This window comes from Tupaia chinensis, unplaced genomic scaffold, assembly GCF_000334495.1.
Source record: "Tupaia chinensis unplaced genomic scaffold, TupChi_1.0 Scaffold000313_1, whole genome shotgun sequence".
In the NCBI taxonomy this organism is placed as follows: domain Eukaryota; kingdom Metazoa; phylum Chordata; class Mammalia; order Scandentia; family Tupaiidae; genus Tupaia; species Tupaia belangeri.
This window is the reverse complement of record NW_006159806.1, coordinates 1,011,552-1,028,260: the sequence shown is the minus strand read 5'-3', so window position 1 is coordinate 1,028,260 and position 16,709 is coordinate 1,011,552. Positions and strand designations below refer to the sequence as shown.

Below are 16,709 nucleotides of genomic sequence, written 5' to 3'. Positions count from 1 at the left end.
GGGGGCGAGACTCTCCCGAGCCGGAGGGAAAAGGCGGGTCTCCGGCTTGTTTTGATTCGGCTGCGCTGACACGCTCTGGGCCCGCCCCCTCCCGTGACGACACTGGGGATTCGGCCTGGTCACGCCCACCAGGTGACCTCACGGCACACCGGCCCGCCCGCGTGACGTCACGCCCCGCGCGGAGCCGGCCCACCAGCGAGTGACGTCATCCTAGGGCCCTCACTCCCGGCCTCCCGAGCTCCGCGGTGCGCTAACTGCGGTTCCCGAGACGCCCCGAAGGCTGGGACGATGGCATCTGAAACTATTCTGTGTTCTCCCGACCCTGGTGTAACTAAAGCTGAGAATAGGATTGTCTAAAAAAATGAGCAAGGGACTAGAACAGAGATGGGAAACAAAGGATTTTAGATTAATGATCTACCGAAAGCTTTTATTATTCATTGACAGTTTTAAATTCTGCACGGAAATAGGGCCGAGTTCCTAGATAATGAATGGGAAGGCTTCACCGTGCAGTGGTGAAACAGCTCATTCGCACAGGACCGACGCCCAGGGAAGTGGCTAAATGTTGCCTGCGACTATGAAACAGATCCTGCCTGGCGAAAATTCAGCCCCTGCGGATGGCACCGAGTTGTCCTGGAAAATAGGTGGCCACGTGATTGTGGCAAGCTGGAGGAGACTGGAAGGTGACACCTGTGAAGACAGAGAAGCCCTGGGAAAAGTTTCATATGGTCCGTTTTTCTTTATCTCTAGTCTGCCTCTTCCCAGGCCAACTCCTTCATGCTCAAATATAGCTCTTTCTTCAGGTAATACTTACCGCAGAGACACTTTCCCAGAAGTGCCACCAGAAGCATCACCCTGTTTCCCTGTCCATCTTTAATATTGTTAGTCATGTGCATGTTCGCTTCTTGTCTGTTGCTCACTCAAGTGAAATCTCCATACATAGGAGGTTTTATCTGTCTTGGACACTTCATGGGAAAGCTACATACATTTCGAATGTATAAAGTTAAGAACTATGAAGGAAAGGCTAATAGTTCATCTTTCGGTTTTACAGCGCCTCTTCCCCCCCTTGTGGTGTAATCTTTAGTTAAGCCAGGTCTCTGTAAAGTCTGTAGCTGTGTTGTGAGGCACAGAGACATCTGGGGAAGTATGGGAAAGAATTCCCTCTGTACACTCACTGATTGAGGGGCTTCTGAGTGGGAGTCACGGCACATAGCAGAGCTCTAGGAAAGCCTGGAGCAGCAGAAGAGAGCGTTGAACATTAGGGAACAATTGCTGGTGGACTTTTTTAGGAGAGAAAATAAGAACCTTTTATTAATTCCTCAAACATGAGCAGTAAGTGACACTTGGAGACCCCTATTGATAGACTGATACATACACAGGTAGCTATATCAATAGATAATTTTGCACCTATATTTTCATGTCTGTTTACACACACAGACACATGCTGTAAGCACTAGAACAGGAATAGTATTTCTGCCGAACTCTGAAGTCTAACATAAAGCCTTACTCATAGTCAATGTTGAAAAACATACATTGATTAAGAGTATACCTAACTCTCCTTCTGGTTGCATTTTGTTGAATCTTAATATCTCAGCTAAATCATCAGTTCTTAAGGAAGTCTTTGACAGCCCAAAGTTAGGCTTGTCCCCATTGAATTCCACGCAGCTTCCTTACCACAGCAGCCTGCACACACAGTTGAAATTGCCTGTGACTTGTCTCTTGTCTGGGACCCCACTAGACTGGAAAATTTGTGATGGTAGAAACTGTCTGTCTTCCTCATCATTGTATCTTGTGTCTACCATGGTGCATGATACACAGTAGGTGTTTAATAAATGCATGACAAGCACATGAATAAATGAATGGGCAAGTGCTTTGGAGGTTGATGCAGCAGGATTTGGTGACCACTGGGACATGAAGGATGAAGGTAAGTGTGGAGAAAACTGGGGTTAGACTGTAATCTTTAGCGTTGACATACATAGGGTTCTGGGTTCATATTTAGAGATGTCTGAGTATACTTGACAAGCATGTGCCTAGGGCTGGCTGAGGCTGGGAGTGGATCACAGCATAGGGACCCTCTGGGGATTTTCTCTCTCCCGCTTCTCTCCCATCTCTTATCTTTCTCATTCATGGAAGAAATAAGTACACGTTAAAAAAAATTAATTAAAAATAAAAAGAGCCAGGCATAGTCACATGCCCCTGTAGTCCCAGCTGGGAGTGAGAGGCTGAGGTAGGAGAATCTTGACAGCAAGATCCTGTCTTTAAAAAAAAATAATAAATGACATTAGATATCTCTTCAAAATAGGAAATTCTGAAAAACAGAGGAAATGATGATGGAGGTTAATTAAATGGAGACTTTAGGGAAAGGACAGTGGAGTTGCAGAGGAAGATAATGACTTAATGTTGCCCATTCAGACTTAGCTTCAGTTTATTACCAATATGCCTCAGTAGAGGTGGCTGGCTGAGAGATCTCAAAATATTTTGGCCTTATTTTTTTTTTTTCATATTCTTTTGTTTTTAAAGTGGAGAAGGTGAAGTTTCAGGCTAGAAATACAGGCAAACTGAGATAATTATTTTCTTGAATAAGCACACTGTTGTTGCCATATTGATCAAAGTAAATATGCATGTACCCTGCAGACAGACATTTATACCAGCTGCCTCCCACCTCTACATAACTGAGACTTCAGAACTGGAAACTTTCCCACAAAAATATCATGATTGGCTCAGAGCACACAGACACCCAGCCAGTTGCTGTTCTGGTTAATTGTGTGAGCCACCTCCTCATTCAAATTGAAACAAAACGAAAAGGAGGAAGTAGAAGCTGGGCTACTTCTTCCCCAGCTTCAACCATGCTAATCTATTTTTAGTCTTAGCCAACTTTGCACTGAGGCAATAGTTCCGATTTTGATATAAACACAGTATACTAGAATCAAGGTGTTAAAAACAAAATTTAAGAGAAGTTAAAAGACTATTTCCTACTTCTATACATGTGGAATTCCACAGGACTCCTGCTGTCTCTTTTATCTTTCCTTTTTTTCCCTACCATTGCTGAAGGTGAGAGAAAACCTACAGAAAGAGCAAAAGATGTCTGACAGTAAGACAAAGCTCTCCCATTAGACGCTTCCAGAAGGAAATATGAACAGCTCCAGGAAACTGAGGAAGCTGCCGCACTCTGCACATCGACATTTGGATTCTCATCCTTTAATTTCCCTGATCAATTATTATGGTCTGAAATAAACTTCAAAAAACTTATATAATTCATCTGGGCCAGATTTTCTTCTCCCAAACTTCACAGCTCTATCACCCAGTTCTCTGCAAAAGTAAAACGCAGTAACAACTCAAGGCCCTAAAAGATAAACAATTTATACCCTTGAAAAAAAGGTTGGATTAGAACAAGTGGTTGTTGTTTCGATGTTCCAGTTATGTATGTTTGTCTGACATTTCGTTCCTGTTTTCTTAGCTCTCAGGGTCAGATACCTTTGGGCTAGGGTTACAATATATGTGTTAAGTATACTTAAAGACATGGTGCAGGAGGTGAAAAGTGGAGCATCAAAGTGCAGCTTGATCCACGAATCATACTGGAAGGCATAAGGAATTCCAGAGCTAACCCAGTAATGCACACAAGGGTACGACCCCAGCTGAAACATAACCTAAAAGGTGTGTGAGTTTGCAACTGAAATTTCTTTTGCCAGTGTTTTCTGAATGAACTGAATAAAAACTTCTGTTGTAAAAAATAAATAAATAAATAACACTGATATGCAGTGTATTTATGAGGGGAAAATTCATTTCATATGATGCAATAATACACAGTGATTGAATGTAAAAAAAAAAATTTAAATAATAATAATAAACAAATAATGCTAAAGCCCAGTCTGCTAAAAAAAATCACTTCAAGTAAATATACCTTTTATAATGTATATTCTCTCTTTCATTAATTTCTTCTGGAAATTGCCTCTCCTATGCTCATAGATTTTTCTTTGAGAAACAGTGAGTATTGTGGTTATAAAAACTTTTAAAACAATAGGGAACCAGCAGTTAGCGTAATGGCTATGTCGCTGGACTCCCACGTAGTCAGTCGACCGCGGTTCGTGTCCCGGACCCGGTGGCTTAAAACTCACACCGGGCACGTGTGCGTGCGTGCCCAAGATCCCGAGAGGAGAATGGAGGAGAAGGGATTGCGGCGTGACCATCCCCCCTGGGGGGTGATTTCTCGCTTTCTGTCTCTATGTCTCTCTCTCTCTGTCTGTCTGGCGAGCGCACGCACCCTACAGTGAAAATCTCTCCAAAAAAAAAAAAAACAAACAAACTTTTAAAACAATAGAATATTAACAAATAACATCAATTACTAAATGCCATAGATCTGCTCTCTCATTTAGCTGTTCCCAACTATTAATATTTTTCTTGGGTTGGCTTCATAGCCTAGTGGTTAAGGAAGCTGAATCTCTTGGAAGATCTGGCAATTTCTTTTCTCAAATGTTCACCCTAAAAATCTCTTTTTAATCCTATAGTTATGATTTTTTTACATTATTTCCATACTCCAAAAAACCGGTCATAAAAAGGGTCAGAATTCTCTTTTCAGTGATCCCTAAACTTAAACTTCCTTTCTCCAGCCCATGTAATAGGGCAGTTCCTTCCATGGATAGGTTGAGAGGCCAGACAATGGCACAACAGGAGGATGTAATTAATGCTCTCTGAAGCCATGGCACGTGGGAAGGTCTCCTATTCAAGTTTAAGAAACCTCCCTGAGTCCAGCGCTGGCAGAGGGCTGGGGGTGGGTGATGTGTCTCTCACTGGCTCTGTCTCTCCCACTTATGGAAAAAATAAACTTTTATTAAAAAAAAGAGAGTTAGGTGTAATCTTTTCTAAGACAGACTTCCTCCTACTCCACACTTGCTCATTTACTGCACTCCTCCCCATAGTCGCCACCTGGCTACACCAATGTTTTCCAAATTGTGGGTCATATTCCACTAACAGGTTGGAAATCAATCTAGAGGGTTTCTATCACCATTATTTTTGAAAATGTAAATGAAACAGGACATTCCAAAGTGCATTGCCTATAGAAATTAAGTATTGTTTTATAAAATATGTTATGTTTTGAAATTTAGGCTATATACACACATACACAAAATGACACATGTACACATATATGTGCATGAATATATCTACTGAACTGTGATGTAAAATTCATCTCATTCCTCACTGTGGATAAAAGGCAAACAAAAAAAGAAGAAGAAAGGTACTTGCTATACTATGTCATGAAGTATTTTATTTTATAGATTTACCTTGTCACCTCAGGGAGAGCATTTTATCTACCCCAAATATTTTTAATTTCTCTGAAGACTGATATCATATCTTTCTTTATTCAAAAGAATAATTTAATTTTATTTATTATTATTTTTCAAAGTTTTTGCTGTAGGGCACATGGACTCACCAGAGACAGAGAGAAAAAGAGAGGGAAAGTGAGAAAACAAGCTGCCAGATCCAGGCCTCGAACTGGGTCAGTCATGTGGGAGTCCAGCACCTTAACCACCATGTTACCTACTGGCCCGAAATCATATCTTTCAACTTTTATCTATGAACCTGTAATTAAAAATAATTGGCTTGCATATTTTATGCACATGCCAAAATGTACAAACCAAACTCAACGACCTTAAATTCTAATAGAGGACAGAGGTGAAGGGGTACAATATAAACACCTATGAAACAAATGAAAATCTGAAATATTGTGGCATTGGAAAGCAGCTGAAAGAGAAAGAAGAAATTGGCAGTTTTGTTGAAAGGGATCTTAAAAAAAAGAAAGAAAAAAATACTAGTGACCAAAAGGAATATTCAAATTTACCTTGAAAATATATTTTGTTTTCATCCTTTTAGAGCAGGACCACATTGTTGCCTAATTCTAAAACCAAACAAAAAAGAAAAGCAACTGTTAACCTGAAAGTAAAAAAAAAATATATATATACTTATGTGTTCATTGTATTCTGTACTGTTCAGTTTTGGAGGGAGGAGATCCCTTGAAAACGAAGGGGTCAGTGGAGGGGGGAATCATCAAAGTCTTCATAGAAAGCCTTTTAAGAAAGTATAAAAGCGTACCCAAAGTCCCAAGAAAATTATGGAAGACAAGAGATTGGGACTTGACCATCCCCCCTGAGGGGTAACTACTCAGTTTATCTGCTTCTCTGACGAGTGCTGTGCTCTACAGCAAAAATCTCTCTTAAAAAAAGATATGAAAGCGGGACCAGCAGTTAGCACAATGGCTATGTTGCTGGACTCCCACGTAGTCGACCACGGTTCACATCCCGGACCCAGTGGCTTAAAACTCACGCCGGGCGCGTGTGCATGCGTGCCCAAGATCCCGAGAGGAGAATGGAGGAGAAAGGATTGCGGCGTGACCATCCCCCCTGGGGGTGATTTCTCGTTTTCTGTCTCTCTGTCTCTCTCTGTTAGTCTGAGGAGCACACGCGCCCTATAGCGAAAAACCTCTCCAAAAAAAAAAAAAAAAAGATATGAAAGCAAGAATCAGTATAGCACATAGAGAGTAGAAAAAAAGAAGCCCTAGGGACTTGAGAAACCATCAGATCGTGACGGGAAATGCTACTGTGAACACACAGCTGGTTATACTCCACACCTGCCCCCTCCTTGGCTCCTTTCTCAACAGTACTTAATTCCTACACTCTATATTTTACATTTTTATTACTATATGATGTTTTATTTTTATGGTTTTTTGTTTGTTTGTTTGTTTGTTTTTACTTTGCTTACTGTCTATCCTTCCCCACTGGAATGAAAGTGTCTCTGTTGAATTTTCAGTGCCTAAAACATGCCTGGCCATATATAAGGGGACTTCTAAAAGTTCCTAGAAAAATAGAAATTAAAGTATGAGTTTATTTTGGTGCAAAAAATGTGAAATGCATGCATAGGTTTTTTTTTTTTTTCATCCTAAGTTGTTTATTAGGTATGAATTTTACAAACATTTCTTAGATTAGCAGTAATGGTGAAGCTGGAGAGTTGTGTGCCTTCTCCAAGCTGAGTGGTGAGAGCCACCAATAGTGTAGTGGAACTCGTGGCCCTTTCCAAGACTTTGGCTTTTGCGACCTGCAGATGTCAGCTCAGGCATCTCCCTGTGCTGCGGACTGGTTTGGTAATCCACCGGGTGTCAGGGTTTCTTCTGATAACTTTATGGAGTGAATCAATGAGTATAACCTCCAAGAATGTGTATGTGGAATCTTCACCCACCCAGTAAGAGTTCTGGACTCTAAGAGCCCCACAGTGGGGTCCAGCTTGCTTCTCTGCAACAGACGGGAGGCTTCAAGCAAACTTCAGCTGGTTAACACCATGATGGACAGGCTCGCCATAGGTTGTACCCTTGGGGACTGGACATTTGTGGCCTCCACGTCGCACACGAATCCTATATATGACATAACCTCACTTAGCTTTTTATCCCGTCTGCGTGCTTTATCCAGCTAGGTGGGGGGCGGGGAGCACTGTCAGCAGCAGACCCTCAGAAGAAAGCACATCACATTGGACGGCTTCATCCTCCACAGCTCCCCTATATACTTGTATGCACTCATCTTGGCTTACCTAATGGCTGCCACCAGACCAAAAGGCAACATGCATAGATTTTTTTTTTTATAATGCACCCTTTCTGTGAGCTGTATTGCAGGCCCCATTGTAGTAAGTGTTCAATACATATTTGTGGAATAAAAAAGCATATAGTGGAGTACCCAATGAGAATAATCAAACCAGACCACAAGATTTAGCAAAAAGGAAACATTTTAAAACCACATTTCTCCAGAGATATAACACCCGTCCCCTAGAGCTAGCATAATTGAACAAAAGGAGATGAATTTCTTCAAGGCTAAGTTTGAATAGCAAGGAGCCACAGGAACAATATCTTCCTCAGTAGTTGCAGTGACCATGGGAATATCAGTCTCTACACCTGTATTTCTGATGTAGCCTCTGGAAATGGCACTGAAGAACCAAATATCTTTTTAAAGAATTGTTTATTTAATTTAATTTTATTTGTTGTTATTATTATTTTTTTTAATTTGACCAGAGAGAGAAAGCAAGTTGCCCAGGTGTGGGATTTGAACTGCAGTTAGCTATATGGGAGTCCAGTGCCCTTAACTACCATGCCACCTGCTGGCCCTGAAAAAAACAAATATTTTTGTCAACTAGATTTTATCCTGGAGATCCTGTTTCTCCCCAATTAAATTAGTATTTTTCTCTACTTTTTAAAAATTTTTTATTCTATTTATGATAGAGAGCTTGTGCATGCACACACAAGAAAGAGCGTTACCCCTGGTGGGGGGTCTCACACACCATGGTCCCTTTCTCTAACCTTCTGATTCATCCAGATCCTGGATTTGCGCGGGCATCCCAATGTTGTCGGTTGCCTGGAGATTTAGAGTCTGTAGTTAGACATGTGGCTTCCAGCGGTACAATTCAGCAAGCTATGCCTGTCCCACTGAGGCAGGGGCTGTATTCTAAAGTACAATTTAACTGCAATACTTTTCTACTCTTTCCTTAGGCTGTCTGGAAAATTTGGCTTAGATAATGAAGCATTGGCCATTCTAAATGCCTCTTTTAATGTTGTACTAGGCATTTATTGCTGCCTATCAAATGACCCCACAATTTAGCAACTTTGAAAAAACAAATATATATTATCTCACAGTTTACATGTCTGTAATCTAGGCATGGCTTAGATGGGGACTTAGAGGACCCATCCTCTCCTCTCCTTCAGGATTTCTGTAAAAGTACAGTCATGTCAGCCGGGGGAGCAGCTACTTCCAAGCTCAATCCCAGGGCCACAGGCAGGATTCTATTTCTTCTGGGCTGTTGTCCCAGGCCTCCCTCAGTTCCCTACCACGTGGACATAGGGCAACTTACAAATAAGAAGCAGTTTCATCAGAGAGAGCAATTGAGAGGAGCAGGAGAGAGTAATACCGCAGAAGCCATTCTCTGTCATAACCTAGTCATCATTTTTGCCCTACTCTGGTAGAAGCAAGTCATTAGGTTTTTTCTCAAATCGCAGTCAACCATGTGGGAGTCCAGCGCCTTTAACTACCACACCACCTACTGGTCCTTAAAATTGATCTTAGAAGTTGCTACCATAGATATATTAATATAAATACGGGGACCAACAGATGGCGTAGTGGTTACATTGCTGGACTCCCATATGGCTTAATGTAGTTCGAGTCCCAGACCTGGTGACTTGAAGTCCACACCTGGCACATGTGTGTGCATGCCTATAATCCCAAGAGGAGACTGGAGGAGAAGGGATTGTGGTATGGCCATCCTCCCGAGGGGGTGGGGGCAATTTCTCTGTCTCTCTTTCTCTCCAGTGAACACACGTTTAGTTTATGAGACAAGAAGGATGCGAAAAGGTAAGAACCTATTCCGCTAGCACTTCTTTTCTAAATTACTGCTTCTATTAATCAATCTATGATGAGCTTAGCTGATTCATGAATTTATAATAACTTTTACAAAAGATGTTTGTTTAAAGTGTTTCAAAGATGTTTGCTTAAAATGTTTCAAGCCTCTGTATTCAAAGCATTATTGACTTTAAGAACAAGCACAAGAAGTATAGTACCTTTTGGAGCTGGGCTCTGCCTCAAGGATACTTTTTCTTAAGTGTTAAGGCTACTGCTGTGTCTGTTTCTGGAGTTAATTTTGAGTAATCTTGCCTAGAACTCTCTCTCAAGATTCTTCTTTTATTTCCACTTCAAAAAATCTGAACCCAGAGTACTCCAAGGAGCACCAGTTATATAAGATGTGCCTCTATCTCTGTGGTTTAAAAAGTCTAAGAAATAGTATATATTTTATAACATACATTTTATGAATCACAACATACATTAGCATAGTCAAGACCTTAACAAGTACAACAATAATGGAACTTGCTTACTCTCAATTTAGAATTTCCCAAATTTATACAACCTACGTAAGTCTCTTTACATGTCATGTTCGTTAACTTCCTGTAAAACTAGAGTTCTACTAAAGACTTTTGGAAATGGTGCCTTAGAACAAAAAATATCTACTTCCAGCACTAGTAGTCAAGTGAGTCAATGCAATGATGAAAACTGAAATGGAAAAGATATACATTGGATCTCTTTGGTAAACAACCAACTCTTTAGAGAACTTCTTGGGAAGTACCTTTAAAAGTTTACAAACACCAGATTTCCTGTTTCTGTGGTGCCGTGGTTTGGAATCTGTAGCCATGAAGATCTCTGGAGTATTCGGAATGCTCCTCACTCTTTTTGTCTTGATTCGTAGCCAAGAGAATTTTCGTATAACCTGTACCAAATCCTGGCTCCAGGTCCAACTGAGACGAATACCTATAGTGCCTAACCTGCAACTTCAGCCAAATGAACTCTATTTAGGAACCAACTGTCCTGTAAACCTAATCGATCCCAATTTCTTCAAGTGCCTTTATCTTGTTATTTATTGCGGCATCAGGATTAATGACCAACTATTAGGTATTATCATTGAAAGTCTCATCACATGTGAACCGGCAGCTTTAGAGATTACTTACTTCATCCCAGTATCATGCTATGTTCAACAAAATTTTCCAATAATTTGGGTGATGAAAACAAGAGAGTATAATTGTGTAGCCCAAAGGTCATTGGGACAGAAATGAGGAATGTCATGTCAAATCGAAAACCTGGTAATTCATCAGGATCTGTTCTTCCTTATTGGATCGCACAAATTTTATCCCTTTCTGTTGGGTGCAGTAATTAAGCTACAGACCGTGGTACTCTGGCTGCTTGAAGATGTCCCTGCCTTTTAGAGATTGGACTATGCCTGTGGATATCATCTTTTACTATATCAACATGATTTTTTTCATTGATACACTTGCTCTGCCACCTATATTTATGAACTCCTTGGGTGGGAAAAAGACTTCTCATATATATATATATATATATATTTTTTCAGGGGGGATGGCCACGCCGCAATCCCGTCTCCTCCATTCTCCTCTTGGGATCTTGAGCACGCACGCACACACGCCCGGCGTGAATTTAAGCCACCGGGTCTGGGACGCGAACCGCAGTCGACTATGTGGGAGTCCAGCGACATAGCCATTATACTAACTACTGGTCCCCAAGACTTCTCAGATTTTAAATGTGACATAAAGATACTTTTAAAACAAAGTTTATAAACTCCAACTGCTATCGATTAATATAAATACATTAAATACTAATTCTAAATGATGTAAACAATTGACATTTGTGATACTGCTTCCATTTTCAGACTTTAATTATCCCATTATTGCTATATTGAACAAAAATTCACCGTCACATGAATAGTCTGTTTCACCTTTTGACCTGTAACAAGAACTGCTATGTCTGTGTCTGGAGTTAATTTTCATTTATCTTGAATAGTGTTCTCTCTCAAGATTTCCTTTCTTCCTGCAGAACGTTTGTTCTGGATCCTTGAATGCAAATATGGTATTGTGTGGATTAAAGATGAACACCAAATAGCTATTCCTTGCTATTTCTCCTCCCCTTGAATCTGACCAGGGCTTGGGACTTGCTTTGACCAGTTAAAAATGCAGCACCTAAGCTGTCACTCCAGTTCAGACACTTCATTTTGCTTTAGCTCTCTCAGAAGCCAGTCACCCTGCTGACAGTAACTTGAGTCAGAAAACAGAATGGTGAGGCCACACAGAGAAGGTGACAAAGGCACTCTTCTTGACCAAATTTGGATCAGGCTTTTCTTGGTTTTCTTTTTTTTTTTCTTTTTTTGCCAGAGAGTGTGTACACTTGCCAGAGAAAGACAGAGACAGAGCAAGGCAAAGAGGGATAGGGAGAAAGCACCCCTCGTGGGGAATGTTCACACCACAATTGTTTCTTCATTTCTCTGTCCTGGATTTGGGACTCTCGTGTACATTCTTCTGGCTTGTTTTTCAAGCTTAGTTGGCTAGGACTTGCTTGGCCATGCAGAATCCAGCTCCCCCAACCACCAGGCCACTGTGCCGACAGTCTCTTTTGAGTCCTCTTGACTGGGCCCCAATGCTGGACTCAGTTGTTGATCCATTTAGTCCAGTTTGAGCAAGAATTCTGCTGAGTCAATTTCATGAAAATCTCTACTCATGGTATCTGATCACCCTCGCCTGTCTTCAGCAAGAATCTTGTCAAGTTTATTTGGCCAAACTCTCCCTAACCTTGATGTTTTTTCTTAGTAATTTTCCATCTACTGACCCTTATATTCTGTTCCTCAGCTACAAATGCCCATTTTTCTTATTATATTGGGAGTTGAACCCAATCTCTCCTCCACTATAAAACCCCATTGAAGTAGTCCCCCTGAAAAAAGTCTGCTTGCCACTGTTAGCAAGTGTCACGAATAAAAATTTTCTTAAGGATCCTGGACACCTGGAAGATGAGAAGCCGTCTTTGATGTTTTTGCCTCAGCCAAGCTCCTAATTTAGTAGTTTTCAACCCAAGCATTTTGCCCTCAGGGGATACTTATTCAGCAATGTCTGAGGTGTTTTTGGTTGTCATTATTAGCATCCAATATGTAGAGACCAGTCATGCTGCTAAACATCCTACAATGCACAGTACAACCTGCCCCGTAAAGAACTGGGTAGCCCCAAATCTATTGCCAAGTTTGGAAAATCCTGTCTTACTAAATACCTGTGAATCACCATAGCTTCACCACATGGAGCAGATTGCCCAGATGTGTCCATCAATCCACAGAATTGTGAGAAAGAGTAAGGAGCTACATTTTTTAGAGAGTTTTTTAAATTTAGAATTATTTTTTATTTAACTTTATTTATTTATTTAAATTTCACCAGAGAGGGACAGAGTGAGAGAGCAAAAGTAAGAAAGCAAGCCGCCAGGTTCAGGACTTGAACCACAGTCAGCCATGTGTCCAGTGCCCTTAAGCACCATGTCACTTGCTGGCCCGGAGAGAGAGATTTTTGCTGTAGGGCATGTGAGCTCACCAGAGAGACAGAAAGTAAGAAATCACCCCCCCCCCCCAGAGGGCCCCAGAGGGGATGGCCATGCCACAATCCCTTTTCTTCCATTCTCCTCTGAGGATTTGGGCATGCACACACATGTGCCAGGCATGATTTTAAACTGCCAGGTCCAGGACTTGAACCATGGTCGACTATGTGGGAGTCCAGTAACATAACCATTACGCCATCTGCTGGCCCCAAGAGTCGCTATTTTAACCAACAGTTGGGGTAGTTTTAGTGGCATGATACTGCTAGATACTGCTAAATGGGCTGGAGAGGGAAGAGAATGGAAGACCTGATTTGTATTGTTTTCAGTTGCCCAAGGTATAAATACTCCTACTGTGACCAATTTTAGGTTACCAACATGAGCCACTGAACTCAAAGAGGTGTGCACAATCAGTTCTTATGCACCACCAGGAGTTTATTGTAGCATAATGGGCAACACCGGCAGCACCCCATGTATAATATCTTTTTATGTCTGAAATTGGATAGGGTATTTCTCACATTCTGCTGACCACCTAGTCTTCTGTGGTTTAATTATGTCCCCTAGAATTCATGTGTTGGAAACTTGATTGTCATTGTAACAGCATCAAGAGGTGGGTCTTGAACCCAGCCTTTAGCACAGTTGGATACCACATAGCCTACCACAGTTCAAATCCTGGCCCCAATGGCTTGAAAACACTCCAGGTGCATGCATGTGTGCTTCAAATCCAAATGGGATGGAGAGATGGAAGAAAGAGATTGAGAAATGGCCACAGCCATTTTTCTCTCTCTCCTTCACCCTCCCTTCTCTTTGGAGAATGAATGTACCCTCTGGCAATATAAACAAACAAAAAAGATGTAGGGCCTTTTAGAAGTGATTAATCCACAAGATTCTACCCTCATGAATGGATTAACGCCATTATTGCTGATTTAAGTTAGTTATCACGGGAGTGGACCCATGATTGAAGGATGAATTCAGCTCCACTTTGGTTTCCTGCACTCTCTAGTACCTTCCACACTTTCACCATGAGATGACTATCAACAGATGCAGGCACTGTGCTCCTGGGCTGCCCAGCCTCCAAAACTGTGAGAAATAAAGTTCTTTCTATAGATTACCCAGTCTGTGTTATTCTGTTACAGCAGTCGAAACGGACTAAGACTTAGAGTTCTCTACTTGTATATGAAGAGTCTCCAAACAGTTCATGGAAAGGCACATTCCTGAAAGCTTCCAATCTCATCTGGTCTCAGAAGCCAACAGAGTCGGGCCTGGTTAGTACTTGGATGTAAGACATATACTATAAAAGAACTATGTACAAATTTCAAAAATTTTCGCACCAAAATAAACGTATAATAACTTGTTATAGAAAACATGAATGGGATCTAGTTTGGGACACTAAAAAGGATAAGACATCAGTTTGAAAAGAACCTCTTTAAGAGCAACATGAATTCTGCTAAAATTGAAGCAAAAATAAACATCAAATTTATGGTGAAGCTTGGGTGGAAGAATGGTGAACCATTGATGCTTTACAAAAAGTTTGTGGGGACAATGCTTCAAAGAAATCAACATTTCTTTTTTTTTCTTTTTTCTTTTTCTTTTTTTTTCTTTTTTTTTTTTTAACAAATAAATAATCCATTTTACAATGGTACAAGCCAGCTGGGTAGCCTAGTGGTTAAGGCAGCTGGATCCCACATGACTTACAGAGTGGTTCAAGTCCCAGTCCCAGCAGCTTGAAAACCATGCTAGCATATGCATAAGTGCCCAAAATCCCTAGAGGAGAACAGAAGAGAAGGGATTACAGGATGGCCATCCCCTCAGGGGATGGTTTCTCACTTTCCAGTTCTCTCTCTCTTGCTCTCTTTCTCTCCAGTGGGCACATGTATTCTATAACAAAACTAAGAAATAAAACAATTTTTTAAAATTTAAGAAAGAAAGGATAAAACAATGTTGAAGATGATGCCCACAACAGCAGACCATCCACATCAATTTGCAAGGAAGAAATTACTATTGTCAATGCCCTAAATGAAGAGAATAAACAATTCACAACAGACACAATGACATAATACCATACATATCTCAACTGGGTCAGCTTACAACAATTCTGACAGAAAATTTTAAGTTGAGCAAATTTTCTGCTTGATAGGTGCCAAAACTATTGCACCCAGATCAGCTGCAGAAAAGAGCAGAGTGAAAAATTGTTTCAAAAAACTATAAGCAAAGATGACATATCTTTGTCATGATGGCTTTATCAGCATGATCCTAAAGAAAAGAACAATTAACAGATTTAAATGGTCCAGTTTAGGGGCCAGCAGGCCCTGATTAAGGCACTGAACTCCCATATGGCTGACCACTGTATACTCACACCATATACTCATGCCAAGCATGCTGCATACTCACACCCTATACTCACTCTCTTCCCAAGATCCTGAGAAGAGAATGGAGAAGGGATTGTGGCATGGCCATCCTCTCAGGGGGTAATTTCTCCCTTTCTGTCTCTCTGTCTCTGTGGTGAACACTCGTGCCCTATACCAAAAAAAAATCTCTTGGGGGTGTTCAAGGTATTTTATTTGTTGATTTTCTGAAGGGCCAAAAAAGAATAACATCTGCTGATGATAAGAGTGTTTTGACAGGGAACCAGCAGTTAGCGTAATGGCTATGTCGCTGGACTCCCACGTAGTCGACCGCGGTTCGTGTCCCGGACCCGGTGGCTTAAAACTCACGCCGGGCACGTGTGCGTGCGTGCCCAAGGTCCCGAGAGGAGAATGGAGGAGAAGGGATTGCGGCGTGACCATCCCCCCTGGGGGGTGATTTCTCGCTTTCTGTCTCTATGTCTCTCTCTGTCTGTCTGGCGAGCGCACGCGCCCTACAGTGAAAATCTCTCTCAAAAAAAAAAAAAAAAAAAAAAAGAGTGTTTTGACAAAGTTAACCAAAGTTCTGGCAGAAGAACACCCAGGAAAACTTCACCAGAGTCCTTTTCCACCATGAACAACGCTGCTGCTTAATCCTCATATTGAATGTGGGCAATTTTGTGAGAGTTTTGATGGAAAATCATTAGGCATCTACATTACATTCCTGATTCAGCCATTTCTGACTTCTTTTGGTTTCCTAATCTTGATAAAATATTTAAAGGGCACTACTTTTCTTCAAGAAATAATGTAAACGAGACTGTGTTGAATGGTGAAATTCCCAACACTTTCAGTTCATAGTGTACTAAATGAATGATATCATCATTTTTTCTTTTTCTTTTCGTTAGTTTCATGGTTTTTTTTTTTTTGAGGGGGGGTGTTGGTTTATTTGTTTGTTTTGTTTTTGTCATAGGGCAAGTGAACTCACCAGAGAGATAGAAAGTGAGGGCAAGTGAGAAATGACCTTCTAGAGGGGATGGCCACACCCCAACCTCTCCTTCTCCATGTTCCACTCAGGATTTGGGACACACACACACACACACACACACGCGCACAACTATGTTTAAGTGGCCAGGTCCAGTACTTGAACCGTAGAGTTGACCATGTGGGAATCCAGTGCCTTAACCCCCATACTATTTGCTGGCCCTGGTATCATCATTTTAAAAATGTCTTGAATGTGATGGAGCTTATGTTTCTATTTTTCATTTTTGTCTGTTAATTCTTCTTCCCACAATTTTCTAAAGTCCCTTCATATGTGGCAACATTTCTATTGAAATCTCTTCTTTGAATGTGGAGACATTGATTCTGCAGTCTTTCTGCCTTGTGTCATTTTTTTCTTTTTTTTTTTTCTTTCTTTTTTTTTTTCTCCCACAAAACAATC

The 16,709-nt window shown here is 41.0% G+C and overlaps 1 protein-coding gene across 1 annotated transcript in view; it reads right to left on the bottom strand.

Moving 5' to 3' along the window:
• Positions 1-16,709, bottom strand: part of HECA (HECA ribonucleoprotein granule regulator) — a 107,729-nt gene that overhangs the window by 57,585 nt on the left and 33,435 nt on the right. The window contains exons 4-6 of the mRNA XM_006151097.1: positions 3,472-3,632; positions 3,038-3,060; positions 1,173-1,227 (exon numbers count right to left, since the gene is read on the bottom strand). Of these exons, the coding sequence (XP_006151159.1) occupies positions 1,173-1,227; positions 3,038-3,060; positions 3,472-3,632 (239 nt within the window). The remainder of the gene's footprint in view (positions 1-1,172; positions 1,228-3,037; positions 3,061-3,471; positions 3,633-16,709) is intronic.